At 36.9% G+C, this 18647-nt stretch overlaps 1 protein-coding gene across 19 annotated transcripts in view; it reads left to right on the plus strand.

Moving 5' to 3' along the window:
- The window catches only part of MCTP1 (multiple C2 and transmembrane domain containing 1), a 595528-nt gene that overhangs the window by 493852 nt on the left and 83029 nt on the right, over positions 1-18647 (plus strand). For all 19 annotated transcript variants that reach the window (XR_008479839.2, XR_013532231.1, XR_013532232.1 and 16 more), the window contains one exon: positions 3190-3309. Coding sequence is in view for 14 of the 19 variants with exons in the window: in XM_054252591.2 (XP_054108566.1) it covers positions 3190-3309 (120 nt within the window). In the remaining 5 variants the exon portion in view is untranslated. The remainder of the gene's footprint in view (positions 1-3189; positions 3310-18647) is intronic.

Consider the following 18647-nt stretch of genomic DNA (forward strand, 5'->3'; position numbering starts at 1 on the left):
CTGTATTCATGTTCTTTTCTTTACCTTTTGAAATCTTCATCTAGATGCTAAAAATTAAAATAAATGCTTTTATATTTACAGTTTATTCAAAGCTCTCATTTTTTTTTTAAAAAAAGGATATTTTCAACAGTAGGAGCTCCTCACTCGGTTACTCAAATATTAGATTCTTAAAACCACAGTAGGAAAGGAGATGGTTTTTCTATTGCCGGAATTCCTAAAATGAATGCAATTTCTTCCTTTGTCTCTCTCTTCTGTGTCTTTCCCCAATCCATGTTCTGGTGCTCATGTTATTAGGACATATAAAAATACCGTGGACAGTCATGAGAAGTGTATGCCAATTCTGAGTTCTATATCTTGAGAAAGTTATTGATGTATTGATTTGGATATGGTAAGGGGACACTGACTACAATAAGAAAGTGCCTAGAAACCACACTTTGTAATTGATGCTTGAAGCAAGTGGTGATGTCAAACCTAGAGAAGAAGGCATGAGAGATGTCTTGATTGCATGCAGGATTGTCATCTAGGAAGTTTTTTCTGTGGATGACAGACCTACAGCTGACATCAATACATGAACATTACAAGGAAATTTATTCTGGATAAGATGAGGACCCTAACACAATGAGTGGACATTACAAGGGAAAATGTATCTGTTCAATAGGTTAAAAAGATTACAATTGGTTGTATTTAGCAATGGGATAATCTGAGTCCCATCCAGGAGGCCAGAACACACTAAGTTAAATAAATGTCCTCAGAAAAGACAAACATAAAGAAGGTCCAGGAGAAAAGATCATAATATCCAAAATAGTTCATCCAAAATAGCCAAATGGAAAGAAAATCTTGTCTAGAAGAAGTACTAAGGTAGGCTTATTTGACAGAGGGGGAAATTTGTTAGTAGCATCCCAGGTTGTAATTCTGCATCTTCCTAAAATCACTTTGTTTTATGTAGTAGATCTATAATAGTTTTGCTAAGACAAATAATTAAATAGAATTCTGTCAAATGATTGGAGAACCCAGTGTCCATGTATCCATTATTTCAGTAAATATTTACTTAATGAGCACTTACTTTGCCTCAAGTACTGTTCCACATTCTCAGGATAAAACAAGTGAATGAAAACAAAGAGTCTACCTTTAAAGGAACTTACAGTCTAGTGACTACCTCAGTCTTACAAATAAATGTATAAAGAATGTGGACTCTAGCCAAAAATGGTTTTCCCTTTTTCATGCATTGATATCTGTCAGATTTGCCTTAATTCACTTCCTTAAAAGATAATTATCTTTATAAAAATATATTTTAATAATCATAACCATCAACTATTTATGTCATCTTTATATATTGTATAAATTTCAAAAATTAAATGAAAATATTTTCTTTTTCTGGAAATCTTTCTGCTTTTCTCATGAAATAATAGATATGGCTTATGTTTCATGTATTACAATATTTGGAACTTTTCTTATGCAGGAACTTGAATCTATAGTTACCATGTAATTCTGTCTAAAATAATTTCTTGGCTTCCTAAACTATTATTTATGTTTTTTGGTGCCCACTTGGTTATGAGTATAAAAGAATTTGGTGAAATATGCAGTATTCAAAATTTAATGTCACATTGAAAAAACAGTTGGTGCAATAATGTCATAAAGTCATTTTAAATATTAGAGAAATATTAAAGATGATTAGATTTATAGACCTCTGTCAAGATATGGGAACACTAAGGCAAAGTAACTTTCTAAAGCTTGGAACCTTGGTCTCCTGACCCTGAAACCAGGAGTCTCTCTACCATTTCATACTGTTTAATTTTCTCTGCCATTTAAATAGGCTATAGGCTTCACTGAGATTTATCAAGAAGACTGCAAATGATCCATGCTGCTGTGCCTAACACGGGTGTCCTTAGGGCACTGCCCCTAACTATCCTGACTTATCAAATTCAAGATGTTTGTGTTATTCCAACCAGCTGGCTGAAACTCCCAGTTATGCCATGGTTCAGCTAAATCTTATCAGGGAGAGGGCTTTCTAGCTTCCAGTATTATAATCTGCATTAATTACTTGAGGACCTTAATCAATAATTAGTTGACTTTTGTGTTTTGTAAGATATGAATAACATTTACACAATAATGATTTGGGGTTTTGTTTTTGCACAGTTACTGGGCACCAAGCAGTATGTTAAATCTTTAACATGTTTTAACTATTTAATTATCACAGCCCTGAGGTGGATAACCCTATCATCCCCATTTTACCGGAAAAGAAACGAAAGAAGGAATAGATTGCTTAAAAGTTATATGGCTAGTAGCATTAGGGTAAGGAGTGGAACCTAGATCTTAAATGCCTCCTGACAACATTACCTTAATCTGACAGCAAAAGCCACAGACCAGAGAATTCATATGATCTGTCCAGGATTACAAGTCTGGTGAGGGGTGGGGGTGTATCACACTTATATCTAACTTTGTGTTGCTTTATAATCTAAGTGTTCTTAGAATGACTCCATCTGCCATCCTGAGTTCTTAATCTAACATTTGTTTTACAATGAAAAAGTTTATATACTTGGAGAATTAGGTAGTGTCAAAAAAGAATAATACAAATAGGCATTTTAAAATTTGTTTTGACAAAATTTTCTTGTAATAGCTGTTTGATTTCTATGGTAATGCTGAATGTTAAGCCAACAATTTTTTATTCTTGTTGGTAGCAGTGCTTTTTTTCATATTGTGAAATCTTTGGGCCTCTCTTGTGTAGAGCTGGTATCTTTATCTGCCTATTAAGCTTGTTATGTTGCATTATCCAAGTGAGATTTTTTAAAGTCCCTGATATTAAATAGTGATTCATTTTTTACCATTAAGGCAGATAAACCAGGCTATTCCTGACAGTGTAGTGGAGTTCATTTTGCTGCTTTTAAAAAGTTGTGTCCAACCAAACAATAATTTCACTGGAGAAGAAAAACTCAAATTTCCTCTTTGATAATGTAATGATACCAACTTTTCCTTCATAGAAATTAAACAGATTAAAAATCTTACCAGTGACTTTCCAAGGGTCAGGTATATTTTTAGAAAAATGCCTGAAAGTTCCAAAGGCTTTATTTTCAAGATAAATCTTCCTGTTCTGAAGCATTTGGTTTTGTGTTTTTGAAGTGGAGTATAAATAACAGTCCATTTAATGAAATTCAGTGTTGACTCTTCTCTTCTCTCTTCTCTCTCCTCCAGCTCTTTCTCTTTGTTGTCTGGAACTTTGAGCTGTACATGATACCACTGGTTTTGTTGTTACTATTGACATGGAACTACTTCCTGATAATATCAGGGAAAGATAACAGGCAACGTGATACAGTAAGTCTCTACTTTCTTACTTGTATGTGTTTTTGTTCTTATTCCGAATCCCTCTGACAAGATCAACATTGAATTTGTCTTTACAAACCAAAAATTCTGTCTATAAATACTCAAGTTTAGAGGAAAGTTTTATCAGATCAAAACTAACAAACAACACTTTGGTCCTAACACAATAGAAAGTATTCACCTATTTCTAACATTACTCCTCCTTGTAGAAAGTAAAACAGGGAGCAACAACAAAGAATGAGCTATGATTTTCAATCACAAATGAATGTTACTTCAGATAATTGTTTTATTCTCCTTATTTGTTATATCTTAATGAAACCTGATTTAAGATACATTGTAATAAAATTATCGATGATCAAGCTAAGTGAATGTATTTACTTAAGACAGATAGATTCTTTGTGCTCTGTAATTGGAAGGAATGAAGGATTGATGGTTGTTAGCCTGAAAATGTGTATAAAGTACATTAATTCAATGAAGGTTTGTTGGATAACAGTAAATATCCTTCCCTGTGTCAGGGGTGTATTGAGATACCAGCTTAAGGATGAAGAGATTTCATTTAACCTACGGAAGGTTATACTGAATCTACCTGTCCTCTTTGGCGTTTTTGAAAGTAGAATGTGTAAGACAACCTTCTCTTTCTGAAAAAGTTTTAGACTAAGAAGCAGAAGCTGGCCATACTATAACCACATTTGTCGTTCTGCCAAGCTTTGTTCCCCTTGGATTGTCTATCACTATGCCCCTAGCAAGCAAACTTCCCAAAGCTCTCCCACATATAAATAAATGGGGGGGAGTGTCTTCTCCAAATATGATATTTGCAATTTGATAACTCAACAATAGACAGCTGTCAAGAAGAATTGAAAGGTTGACAAACATAAGAATCTACTTAGTCCTCAGCAGACTACATACTTTTTAAAAAAAAACTGCCATTAAGGATCTCTATTTGAATTATGATCTGTGGATTATAATAGACCATAAACCAAATCGATTTTTTGCCAAAAGTTGTGCCAACTACTGTGCCCATAATGATCCAGAGTTATTTAATCATCAGCTGAAAAGTAGTATATAATACTTTATTATAATAGTAACATCATAAAGGTTGCATACATACCTTCAATGTAAAAGAACTTCCCTTTTAAATAACAGAAGCAAAATACACTTCAAATAGCAATTGCAAACAAAATATAAAATGCTTCAAAATAATTTCCTTTAGAAGTGGCAAAGTTGCCAACAACACACCATCTTTACTTCTTTATTATATTTCTGTCTCTCTTACCAGACTATAAATTTGAGGGAAGCGACTCGTTCATTTTTGTATTTGCCACTGTCTGTAGTACCTGCTTTGCAAATTAAATGTGTTCAAATCCTTCTTTGTAAAATATATCAAACCAAACATGAGATTGCTAATAGAGATTTTAATGGTTAGGCAGCATCAATAGACAAGAAGATATGAGTATTATTGGCAAGGATTTTGTAGATATATATTTAAATTGCACACTGAGAGACAAGCCCTAAATGCTATAAGCATTGGTGTCATGGGGACTAATAGGTACTTTTGTCAATTAATTCAGGATGTTTTCTTTAAGAAAATTGAACTCTCTCAGACAATTGCTTTTTTGTCCCATTTACTTTATGAAGATTGTTGAGAGAAGAATATCAACTTTTCATTCAGTTGCCTTGAGTCAAATTTGCAAATAAGATTATTTGCAAATAGGAAAAACTGGTAATTTATTTTTAGCTTCTTAATTCTATAAGGGGGTTTATCTTCAATATTTACTCATTGGTTTTAATATTCTTAGTGAAAAATTCTGAAACTATAGACTTTGCTTGTTGTCTTCTCCAGAATATACCTGGCTTGGCTGGAAATGTCCACTTTCAGAAGAGAAATAGTAATGTATAATGTATCATTTTGTACTTAAAATTCTCCAAGACATTTTATAGAATATTGAAAAATTGCATATTATATTTTTATAAAATATAAATTCAAAATAGTATTTACCAAATCTTTTCCTTTTAGCACATCTTCTCTAACAGGCTCCTCTTTTAGCCATGGACATTTTCTTCCCCAGCACAACCCACTGTGAAAGATTCTGTAGTCTAACTCCCATGGAATGCCAACTACACTCCATAACTCCCAGTAATTGCCTTTTATTTGCCCAAAACACGCAGATCCACATATTCTGTTGCACCAGAGCAGCAATCACAACGTTTCATTCAACTTCTTATTCACTGGCTCAGTTAAGGCCTTACGTAACTCTTAAATCCAATTTGTCTAATTATGTGTTTGCTGGCATATCCAGCTGTGCATTTGAACTGGTTGCTCCTTTTGAAAAGAGACCTGGATTATACTTTGCTGGTTATAGAATATATATATGTATGTATGTATATGTGTGGACACACACACACACACACACACACACACATATATGAATTTAGGTAAAGGGTTTATAGGGGTTGCCATGCTGTGACTAAGTGACTCTCCTGCATAGTGCATAGCACTGGAAGGATGGTATTTTCCCCTAAATCCTTATTGATATCCCAAAGGCACCACAGAATCTTTCAGCATATGTGAAAACTTTACAGGATTTCTGAGGCGCATTAAGCATACCGTTGGTTGATTCCAAACCAGGAAACTTTCTGTTTTAGGAAAGAGAGACAGAGAAAGAGAAAGAATTTTCTGCCACCAAACATCAAACCAAAACAAAACAAAAATCTGAACATTCAGCTGACAAAATTTAATTAGGATGAAAACTATAAAAGAAAAATCAAAATGACCTTCAGGTTTGTATAGCAAAGAAAGAAAAGGAAACAAAATTTCTGTGACATAGTAAGTTGAAGAAGAAAAGAAACGTTGTCAAAGATTAAAAAAAGTGCATAGAAAGGTAAAATTCTGTCTTCAATGTATTGGCTGATAGTTGAGATTAATACCAAATAGGAAAGTGTTTCTTTGTGTGTTTATTGTTTAAGGACAGTCTTTCCTTTCTTGGAGACCCTTAAGATTACAGGCACTGAACTCCCATACCTTTTCCCCACCATGGTGCCCATTCTAGTTTAATGAGCAAAATCAGATGTAATCCTTGCTGAATAAGTTTTGCAGCATTTAATGAGCTGAACCTGTTAAGGGACAGAATAAGTAAACAGCCATTCCTGAGGTTAAAGCTGTAGACTCAGAGGGTGCCCATGTGAAAGAGGCGTGGTTAAAAATGGTATTTTACCTCTGCTGTTTCCTAGTTGGACTTGTTAAAAATAAGCAATCTTAGGTCTGAAATACCTAGACTGGGACCATGACATTAAAATTTCTAGCACGAGAATTGTTAGGCTTTTCCAGAGAAAACCATTTAAGACATGCTTCATTCAGAAATGTCCCTGGCATGAAAGGGATATGAAGATAGGAATGTCATCCTTCTCTTGGTTGAGCTGTCACTTCCAAACCCGGGAAAAATTCTCACCAGCGTTAGCTATTAGGCTTGTACCAACTATGCAAATTACAGTTACTGTAGAGAAAAATTTTGAAAGTGGAAGAGTAGATGCCAGAAAATGGCTTTTACTTGGAATTTTAAAACTACTGAACCATCATTACACCCTGGGCCCTGTGTGAAGTACTTTATAGTCATCATGTCATTTAGTCCTCCTCCAAGAGAGAGAAGCTGATTGTGTTAGCCCAGCCAATGGGTTGGATCCTTCTAAGTCAAGTGACCCCCCGGACCAGGTCCCTTCATCAGTTGTAAGCAATGGAACATGCTCATGTAGACAAGTATGGCTGCAAGAGCTCTTTCTTGAGAAAGGAGAATCAAGTCTCAGAGAATGAAGGTAATAGGTTGGCCAAGGAAACCAGGCATTTATTGCATACCCTGTATCATTATTTCTACTGCACATACAGGGAAATAGGGTCAGAAAGATTAAATAACTTACCCAAAGACACACAGAAAGTGTCAGAGCCAGTATTAGAAAACAGAACAGTCTGTTTCAAGTTTATACTCCGGACCACCAGTAATCACATTTCCTCTTGGGCCTATATCCCACCTCTCCCTGGGCACTGTTATAGCAAGTTTCTCCCATGAATTACAGAAAAGCCAGTAGCACTAACTCTACCTTCGAGCCAACATATTAATGGAAAGTATTAATTTTCCCACACCCCTCACTTCATGTCTTTCATACTTCTCATTCAGGGAAATAGAAAGGATATTCATTAAGCAATTTCTATGTATCAGGCATCCTGCTAAGCCTTTAAGAGACATCACCTCCTTTTATTCTTCACAATAATCATATCAAATAAAGAATTCTAAATAGTTTTATCCCCGTTTTACAAATAAGAAAATTCTGTATCAAGGAGGATAAGTAATTTGCTCCCCAGAGCAAATGTGATGTGAATCCAGTCATGCCATGTTGTAAAGTCTCAGGCTGCATCTATGGTACATGCATGGGCACTCCTTTCCCAAAAGACTGCTTTCTTAGTGTCCAGGACCTTGCATAGAATTCCAAGTGTCTCCAAATTCCTTCCTACAAGGTACTCAGTAACCTGACACAAATTGGTGCTGGTCATCTGTTCTATCCCAGGTGCCCCCATTAATTTCAGAAGCATTCATGAACAGCAGGACTACCTTCCATTCATCCAGATAAGCATGGGAGGAGTCCATCAAAGCTGACTTCTTCATATTTGTGAATAAAGTTTTTGAATTTCTTTGACACAAAAAAATTCTTCAAGCAGTGTTTTCTAATTACACTTTAAAAGAACATTCATTTTTACTGTCATTATATTCCTCCCACACAACAATCTCAGTTATCTAATCAATGGTGGCATTAAAAGACTGAAGAGTAGGGCAGATCAATGAAATCATTCTCTGACTCATGCTATGACTGTGACACAAATTGAGACAGAGTCTGCCTTGCTAAAATACTTTAGGAAACACTAAAATGTTAGCTCCTTTTCATGATAAAGCATTGTTTCTTCATTTCCCTTTTAGAATAGTACTGAATATTGTTTCCCATTAGATCTGTTCCAAGGAGACCCACAGCACTTATCTCCACAAATAAAGCCCCTAAGAACAGCACTGTTTGCCATAAGTGCTGTTGATTGAACAGTTTGGAATGGTCCACCAAGGAAACATCTGATTGACTTGAGCTCCTAAAAATCAAGCACATTTATTATTTTGTCATCCAGTGTTCTCCATTCCAAAGAAGTCTGTGGCGGAATATGTGGAATACTGAATAAGTGAAATATTCCTAACAGGGTCTAAAGAGGCTGGACAAAGCCAAGCTGATAGAGGAGCGGATGTCATATGCAAAGCACTTTGAATGTACAGTTAGACCCTCTCTACTTCAGTAAGAGTTTTATCATTCACTGAAAGCAGCATAGACCACAAGTTTCCTGTGTTTGCATCTCAGTACCAAAAAAGACCACATATTCAGTACTCTTAGCAGAAGCAACACTGAGTCATACAGCCTGTAAACACATCTAAAAATGGATGATCACTCTTTTCTTCTTGGTGCTTATTTCAACAGCAATTTTCTCAATTTTTTCAGAAGGTCATCAGCTTACAAAAATCTGAGGAGGACCGTGAAAAGAACCAGACCTTTAGTTTTCCAACACCATCACTAGAATAAATAAGTAGAAATCAACAGCCAATCAGATGTTAGTAGAAAGCTTATCCTCTGTGACCCTTCTCAAAGCTGTTCACCAACTACTTAGTGTTGTTAGAAAATCACTTGCTGTACAGAGTGTGTCCCAACGTGTTAATAACCATCGTCATCAGGCTTTGGATTCGCATCCATAGAATTTCCACATTTTCTTCACTCATCCAAGTCCCCCCACCACTGTCCTCTCCCTCTCAGTAGATGACCAGGCCTTCTACTTTGCAAATTTCCCCCAAATTCCAGCACCGAAGCCCTGTGAATTTGTACCCAAGGTAGGGTTGCCAGATTTAGCAAATAAAAACACAGATGCCCAATTCAATTGAAATTTCAGATAACAGCAGGACATACTTACACTTATATGCTTTTATAATACTCTTAATTTATCTGAAATTCCAGTTTCACTGGATGTTTTATATTTACCTTGCAACTCTATCCCAGTTGCACCTGTTATTCTTACCTCCAAACCTGTAGGAAGGTGATAACTCTGAAACAAAGGTATTCCCCAACATCTTCAAGCATGGCATAGAAGACCCCTCAGGAGCAGGCTTCAACTAAATCATAGGTTCAGCTTCATCCCCCCAATATTCCAACAGGATTATGTGTGTGGTTTTGTTGTTGTTGTTTTGCTTCTATTTTTTTAGAAGTATGCAAATGTTTATTGAGCAAACAGTGGGAGTAGTGGCCTAACGGTGAGGAAACAGAAATGAACCAGACCATGGCCACACTCTTTTGTTATCACTTTCTTCTGGACAACAGTTGCCACTTCAGAGAGCAGAAAACCAAGCCACTTGCAAAGGCTAGCACAGCACAGCTGGATGGGAACCTAGTTCCAGCTGGCTCCCAGGCCTGTGTTCGCTGCTTTACCTCCTATTTACCCAGTCCACAGGCTCAGGGAAGGCAACCGCTTGATCTTCACGACACAACTAGAAAAGAGAAAAAAGTGATGCTTCTCTTTTTGGATAGATGGGGAAACTCAGGCCCAGAATAAAGGAGTAACATTTGCAGAGCCAGTCCTCACAGAGCATGGGTGTGAATGGCACAGTATGGGACAGACGTGGTGGCCCAGAGGAGGGCAGTGCAGGCAGGGTCTGGAACTTGGCAGAGGCCTGTAAATCACATGAGCACTGAGGACAGATGTGCAGCTTGGTGGTAGAGCTTGAAATCCTCACCCCAGGCACCACACATAAAGAGTTTGAGGTCCGAGTGTGATGCATGGTGGCTCTGTAGCCGCAGAGGGCTGGCAAAGACACAGGTGCATTGCTGGTGGCCATAGCCCCTGCAAGGCTGTGCTTTTAAGGGGTGCATCATCCTGGGTTTGTCTTTGGGGCTCCTCCACTGACACAGAAGACTTGTAGGCAACACAGTTGACGTCAATGAGGAGGTAGCTGTCCAGCCATGAGGGCTATGCTCCACCTGAGAAAGGGGTTGGAAGAGGGGCCTTTCACCCTGGGGAAAAGAAGACCTTCAAAGGTAGTGGGTCTGTGGCTGCTAGAGAGGAAGACTAGGGTGGGGTAGCCCCAGCAGTCGCAGGAGTGTCTGGAGCAGAGTATAATTACAGTTTCCCAAATATTCTATACACTCTCTTTCTTTCTTTTATTTATTTATTTTGGTGGGGGGGGGGATTGGAGTCTTGCTCTGTCACCCAGGCTGGAGTGTAGTGGTGTGATCTCAGCTCACTGCAAGCTCTGCCTCCCGAGTTCAAACAATTATCCTTCCTCAGCCTCCCAAGTAGCTGAGATTACAGGTGACTTCTGCACCCAAAAAATAATTTTTGTATTTTTAGTAGAAACAGGGTTTCACCATCTTGGCCAGGCTGGTTGTGAACTCCTGACCTTGTGATCCACCCACCTTGGCCACCAAAGTGCTGGGATTATAGGCGTGAGCCACCACGCCCTGCCTCTAGACACTCTTTCTATGCCTTCTCTTAAAACATACTTACAAATGTAAATGTATATTTCTTATCACATATTTTATTTTTCATAAATTAGTCACATTTAACCCATTTCAGCTCACCTGTTTTTTATATTCTGCAGCATATCTGGAAGTATCCCTCATGTTCCTGGAATACAGTTTACCATGAGTTTTAATTGCTATATAATTTTCACTATATGAACGTGTGTGTGTGTGTGTGTGTGTGTGTGTGTGTATTTTAGAGACAGGGTCTCCCTCTGTCACCCAGGCTGGAGTGCAGTGGTGCCATCATAGCTTACTGTAGCCATGAACTCCTAGACTCAATCAAGTTTCTCACCTCAGCCTCCTACCTAGCTGGGAGTACAGGTGCAAGGCATGCACCAGTCTTCTTAAACACTGTTTTCAGAAATGTTGGCTTCCATTTTTTTTGGTTTTTTTTTTTTTTGAGATGGAGTCTTGCTCTGTCACCTAGGCTGGAATGCAGTGGCATGATCTCGGCTCACTGCAAGCCACACCTCCCAGGTTCAAGTGATTCTCCTGCCTCAGCCTTCTGAGTAGCTGGGATTACAGGTGGCTATCACCATGCCTGGCTAATTTTTGTGTATATATATATATTTTTAGTAGAGATGGGATTCAGCCATGTTGGCCAGGCTGGTCTAGAACTCCTGACCTCAAGTAATCTGCCCACCTTGGCCTCCCAAAGTGCTGGGATTACAGGTTTGAGCTACCACATCCAGACTGCTTCAAATATTTTTGCCTTCTCAATACCATAAAGAAAATCCTAAAGAAATCTCTGGATCTCTTTCTGGTAATGTGCTTTGGAAAGTCCTTGAAGAATTTCTGGGTGAGAGTATATGCATTTTGAAGGTTTTTGGTAGTTAATATTAATTTGCCACCCATTAAACCTTTAACATTTTATACAGCTGTGCCTGGGTAACCATTAATTATTATTATGATTTCTTCTGGAGAGCCATCCCTGACACTCACCCCCTACTAACAGTCTGACCCTACCAACTCATACTCTAAGAGGTTAAGTGAGCCCTCACCTCTGAGTTCTCATGTCTGTCATAAATTTGTTTCATACAGTTGCTGCCTAGGCATCCATTTTTAGGCCTGACATGAGTTATTTGAAACAGCAGTAGCCATCCCCTTTTCTAGTTAAAACTTATCCTCTCTGTGTGGTTGTTTATGCTGTAGCCCACTTGCTTCTCATTGCATTGACCCAACACACCCTGAAGCTGCTGACCATGATGAAACCTAATGGTTAACACTAGAGCCAAGTCAACATTTCCCCACGTGTTCCCTTTAAACCAGGCACGGGATAGCATCTGCGGACCTTAATAAAGCCATAGTCCAACAGATCTTTTTCTCTTGCGTGCCCCACCCACTGGTTGAGCTCCCTGTTGCCTCCAGCCATCCCTCGGCCTCCCATTGGCACCCCTAACCTCCCTGGGACCCTCAGTAAGTACTAAATGTCTTGTTTAATGCGTTTTGAGTTCACCTCCTCAGTGTGTCTCGTCTGACTGGCCCACCTGAATCTTACTCTGCTCTCATCAGAGCACTCTTAGAAAGTGGCTATCTTGGCTCATGGTCACTCTCAAGAGACAGACCTCATGACCAAATTAGAAAGAAATTATAACAATAAAAATCACAGCACTCTCAGTATTTTATCATAGTTGGCTCACCATGGGTCCTCCTCACTGGCCTGTGATTGTTCTAACTGTATTTTCCTTTTGTGTATCTTAACTCAACACAGCAAAATGACCAGGACCATTTCACTCTGAGTTGTTCAAAAAAATGTTTGAATGAAAATATTTTAGTCTGATCTTTCCTTCCAAATAAAAAATTATCTAATTTTTTTTTGAGATGGACTCTTGCTCTATTGCCCAGGCTGGAGTGCAGTGGCTCAATCTCGACTCACTGCAACCTCTGCCTCAGCCTCCCAAGTAGGTGGGACTACAAGCACCCACCATCATGACCAGCTAATTTTTGTATTTTTAGTAGAGACAGGGTTTCATCATATTGGCCAGGCTGGTCTCGAACTCCTGACCTTCTGATCTGCCCACCTTGGCCTCCTAAAGTGCTGGGATTACAGGCGTGAGCCAATATGCCTGGCCAAAAAAAAAAAAAGTTATCTAATTTTTATGCATCATTACTTTTATTCAACAAATATTATTGAACCTTTATAGGTACTAACAGTACTGACTGTGAGTCAAAGATGATGAAGACACCTTGTCCAGGACAGTTTGTGGTGTAGTGAGAGAAACAATTAAATAGAATACATGAAAATAATAGGTTCAGTGATAGAGGTGTGTATACAGCATGCAGAATGTGCAGTCAAAAGGCATTTAGATCCTCCTGCATATGTGTGTATGCGGCTGCATACATAATGAAACAGAGGGTTAGATATCTACCTGTGGCCACTGTTTGTTCTTCACGCCTCAGTCTGGTCTGTTGCTTTCACCTAGTAACTCCATGTTTGGTTTTATACTTTTTGAGTATATTGGGTGTCCTTTTACTCAATTCTCAAACTGCAGGCAAACCTAAAATTGAAAAGATACAATGGTAGAATGGTAGAAGATGAGTATTACCAGTATGTTACATGTCAGTTCAAGCAGAGAAAGATGTAAAGGAAACACTTTTATTTTTAAAAGTCAGTTTACTAAAGATTCTCCTCATTGGAGTGCACACTTCTTGCTTTAGATCTATTAGGACTCGGAAGAGAGACTCCAGTTTAAAGTTAGTGGTTGTTTCCAAAAGGTTGTTTCCAGGAACTTTCATATTTTAGCCCCCTCCATCTTCCTGAATTCTTCCCACCTTGCTCAGTTCCCCAAAGATGCATATGAGACTATAATGAGGCAAAGGGGTACTGTTAGTTCTTATAGAGGATTTCTTCCTCAACTCCTTTTCTACCAAATGAATTGTTTTTGGCAACTGTGAAGGAAATCTGAAGTCCCTGCTCCCAAAATAAGTTGATTTTCACTTATTTGAACCCCAGTTAAAACCTGGAGTTCCAGAGAGTCACTGAAAAACCAGCTTCCTAAACCCCTCAAATCCTCCTGTGGATCCAAAGAATTCACCATCTTGATGGTTCTCCAAAGTGTCTACCCATACGTCTGCTAAAGGGTCTTATCATTTCTCTTCTTCCAAATATATCTGCCCCCAAGACTTTGTCATTTCTGTAATTGAGATGTAAGACTAGGGAGGAAAACAGAATACCCACAGTTCTGGTATGAGGGTGGATGTGTATCCTACCTATTTCCAGTGATTTTCAGATTATTCTTTCTAAATGAATTTGTACTCTCCTCTTGGCAGAGAGCCAAACTCTTGGAACCATCATAGGGAGGAAGGTAGGAAAAGGGGCCAACAGACGGACCTTCTGCCTGACTTGTGACCTTATAACTAGTTTGCATTTCTTGTGTTGATAATTATTCCCTGTATGGTGGAGGGGGATGGTGCTGGCAGAGAGTTTCATATGATATTTGTGGAGAATTATTGTCCTTGGTTCAGAAAGGTGACAAGAAATTATAAGACCTTAAATAACAAACTAAAAGTGGAAACCAAATGATATGTCTTTATCTGCTTGTAGAAAGTGTTTATAAATCAGAACTAGTAGGAGTCCAATAACGCTGAGAGTTTTGTGTTCATTTTTCAAAGCATTGTATGAGATACCTTTGTCAACAGCATAAAGCTTCAAGGCCTTTCTACCCTTGTGTACATAGAACTGAAACATTATGTCACCAAACTAAAATACACCTTCAAGGACATATTTTGTCATTTGTTACCTACTGAATTTGCTTCATTATACAAAAAAAAAAATAAAACTATTACACACTATCAATTCTTTAAAAACTAACTGAATGTTCTGGTAGCATTGCTTAAACAAGAGAAAGTTCACCTAAATAAAGTTTTCAAATGAGCTATACTCCCATAGGCAACAGCAAAAACACCTTTACAGTAAGCATTACCACTATATCTTTCCAGTGTCTTGAGGTTAAAAGCCCAAACTTTGAAATTCGGAAAAGCTGAAATTAAATTCCAAACCTACTTGTTAGCTATACACGTTTTTTCATTCTGCTATGCCTCAGTTTCCTCACCAATAAAATGGGAACAATATGTACCTTGTTAGAGTCTTCTAAGGATTTAAGAGACACTTAACACAATGTGTTAAACATAGAGTAAGTGCTCAATAAATGACACCTGGGAACCTTAACATGTGTAAAACTGCAAGCAAGTGGGAGCTCGGACATTATATGTCACTATCTCTCTTGAAGAATTTCCTTATAAGTTCTGTTGAAGAGAATGGTTTTTCATGGCCATGAGTCATTTTTCTTGGTTTTAAGCCTTTGGACAAAGATAATAGCATTGCTACAGTAAGATTTCCTGTTTCCATAGTCTCCTTGTGATGTATACAAAAGTCCCACAAAAATAAAAAACGTATTTTTATCAATAAAAGTATATGAAGAAATTTGAGCAAAACAATCTTCAATAATTTAAAGCACCTTAGTAACTGATTTTTACAGAGATAGCATAAGCATATGCCATTTTACAGGTTATATCCAGAGATATTTGAAAGAAACATTTTTCTTGATGATTGTAATACAAATCTCCACTGTGCACAGACAAAGGCAGGCAGTACCATGAGCAAAGAACAGGGCATTTCACTGAAATCATCATTGAGTCCAAAGGCAAAATCCTCCTTTCTAAAAGCCTCGCTCAGGATGTCAGTTAAGAGGAGGGGCAAGGTAAACCTACACCAGCATACCAGACCTGAAGATGGAGACTAATTTTAATAAATCAGAATGGAACATGAAAATGTCAACTTAATCAAGCATTTAAATTTTATTAATCAAGCCTAATTTTTATGAGTGCAAATAATCACTGAAGCTGGACAAATTTGTTCTCGATTGCATCAGAAACATCATTTTAATATTTAATGGACTGATGAATTTAAATGGAGAATTATCTTTATGAAACATGCTCTTCATAATTTGCCATTAAATGAGAAATAAAAAAATCAACATAAATCTTACATAAAGGTTGTTTAACTAAATGTTGGTACTATAAATATTATAAATGCATTATACACTAATTTAGCAATCACACAGTACACTACATAAAGCAGAAAATGATAAGTAGACCAGGCAGGCTTTTCCTGGGATATAGAGCTCTGTGTTATATTGTGGAAAGCTCATGATATAACAGTTTGGAGGTTTTGTGTGAAGTTTCATGAACATTCTTTTCATTCAGGCTTTTATGCTGCAATTCACCATTCACCACAGACATTCTTTTCAGTCCAAATGTAGGTCTAAACCCACTAGGACTTTCTTTTGTGAGGTGATTATTCTTTATATAAAAAAGATAAAAAATATCATTATTTATAGAAAAGGATATAAGAACTGAAATTTTCTGACTATATGATTTTTTTGACATACAAAACATGCTCCGTTTTTAAAGTTAAATTTTCTAACATAATGTCCTCAGGCCTCAAAATATTCTAGACGGAAAAAAAAGAAAAAACTCAAATTAGTGTCAGACTATTCTCTGCAAATGTACACCCATTCTACTCACCCTCTTTATGACCCACAACAGATTGCTTAAAATAGGGAGTTGCTATAATTTTTTTTTAAGTGAATCAAACCTAACAGATCAGCATGGTCCAAAAGTTTGCTGACATTAATCTCCAAGATAAGTATATTGTGGTTGTTGTTTTCAAAGTCTATTCTTGAAAGATCCCTAATGTTCTCAAAGTGTAGTATTTTCCTGTAATACTGGTGCTGAACTGTGCATTTACCTGAAGACGAACTTGCCTATTGCAGCTCCCAAAATTATTGATGGGGTTGGAACAAAAGATATTAGAAGATTACAGGACATACTACTGTTTAAGTGGTCACAGCAGCTCTGTTTTCTTGCTTTACAGAAAATGTTTTAAATAATGTGGACCTTTCTTTCTTTAGACACTTAAAAATATTCCTAAGATTATTTTCAAAGTTTGAAACATTTAAAATTGTGCCTTTTTGTTACAAAGTTGAGGTTCTGGAATGGAAATTTGGCTCTAAATAGAAAGGCATAAGGACATAATTTTCTTTTTTATTTGTATACTGTTTATTATTAATTTATAAAGATATTTTTAAAACATTAGATTTTATAAAATAGATTTGTAGTGAGTCATTAGCTTTTAATTTTACTTGCAAAGCACATTAAACAACTCAATTTTTTGACCTTTGGTGTATACTTTTTCCCCTTGACAAATAATATGTTTTCATAAAAGCATTATTATTTGAAAAGCACATTCCAGGTTAATAGTTGACCTATTTTTTCCTTCTCCATCAAATTAATATGCAATATCCTAAAGACACCAAGATTAGAATTTTCCTGCAAGCAAAAAATACAATATATTGCGAAGCCTTTAGATGGAGACAGAGTTCAAATAAACTCTAGAATTCTGTCCACAGTGCTTTGTGTAAGGATAAGAATGAACACTTAGGAATACTGAAAAGGAAATATGAAAAGAAATTTAAGATGCTCATACTGATTACAGAATTTGTTATTGTTTTGCCTTTCTTAATGGAAGAGTTTTTCTGTATATTAAGCTGACACTTAAAAGGTAACATACTCCTGGTCAGTAAAGTAAATTTACTGTTTTTGCACCTTATAGCAAACCAGATTATACAGCAAATACTGCCATTGTTGATGATGCAGAATGCATGCTGTATGTAATCAGTGGCATGCATCAAAAGTCATCTGATGGCCACATTAAAGCCAAATTCCCTATTAAGAATCAGACTAAATTATAACATGGCCCTTCCCAGAATGAGCTAAGGAAATGCATTTTGCAGGAAGAATAATTGTATTTGAGTGTCTCTGTAAAAATCAGGAAGTCTTTTAGCAGTAAGTGCTAGTGTTTTTTTTTTAATCTGCTGCCTTTTGTATTGCAATATATTCAGCCTCCCTGGCAAGCCTATCACACTAATTATTATTACATCTAGTGGTTCAGTTATCTTGATGACTACTGTAGCCAAAATAGTCCAAGGTCAAATCCTTAATAGCATGAATCAAACTAAGCAGCCATCATATATGCAGTTGCTTTTGAGATGTACTGGATGAAACAGTATATCCCAGACTTGATCGAGTCTTATTATTCTTACAAACATGGAGTGAATTACATGTACAGTTTAATTATACCATTTTGCAAAAGTTTCTTCTCAAAAATCTTGTGAGAAGTAGGTGTCCTGTTGTAAAAATGTCTGCACTAGCACACCTATAAAGATCTTACCGCAAAAGTCTTCAGACTGACCTTTGGTACTTTCAAGTGATTTGAAATCATTTTAGTGATTATATTCATCTTCTCCATCAATAGACATTCTGTAATTTCATTTCATACTTACATGTGTAATAAATCCATTGGCACAAAAATGCATGTTCTGCTTGGTTTATGTACACACACAATGATATAAATGAACTCCAGACCATGTTGAAGAATACTACTCTCCCCAAATTCTTTCATATCTCTAGGGTAGAAATAGGCATTTAGTTTGTAATGTATCCAAATATAAGCATCTGTACAAGTTTGGATGGTCTATGAATATGAAACTAAATATGAAACTTCTTTTGTGTCGGTTTTCTTTAATATTTTAACGTCATGGTTGCACATCTGGACAGCAGTGATTTCTTCTTTAAATGTGTAAATGTGTTGCATTTTTAGAGACCATATTTGAGTAAAGCAATTTGAGTTGTGCAACTACTCATTTTAAACATAGCAAAACATCCATTTAATTCAAAGACTATTT

This window comes from Callithrix jacchus, chromosome 2 (assembly GCF_049354715.1).
Source record: "Callithrix jacchus isolate 240 chromosome 2, calJac240_pri, whole genome shotgun sequence".
Taxonomy (NCBI): Eukaryota; Metazoa; Chordata; class Mammalia; order Primates; family Cebidae; genus Callithrix; species Callithrix jacchus.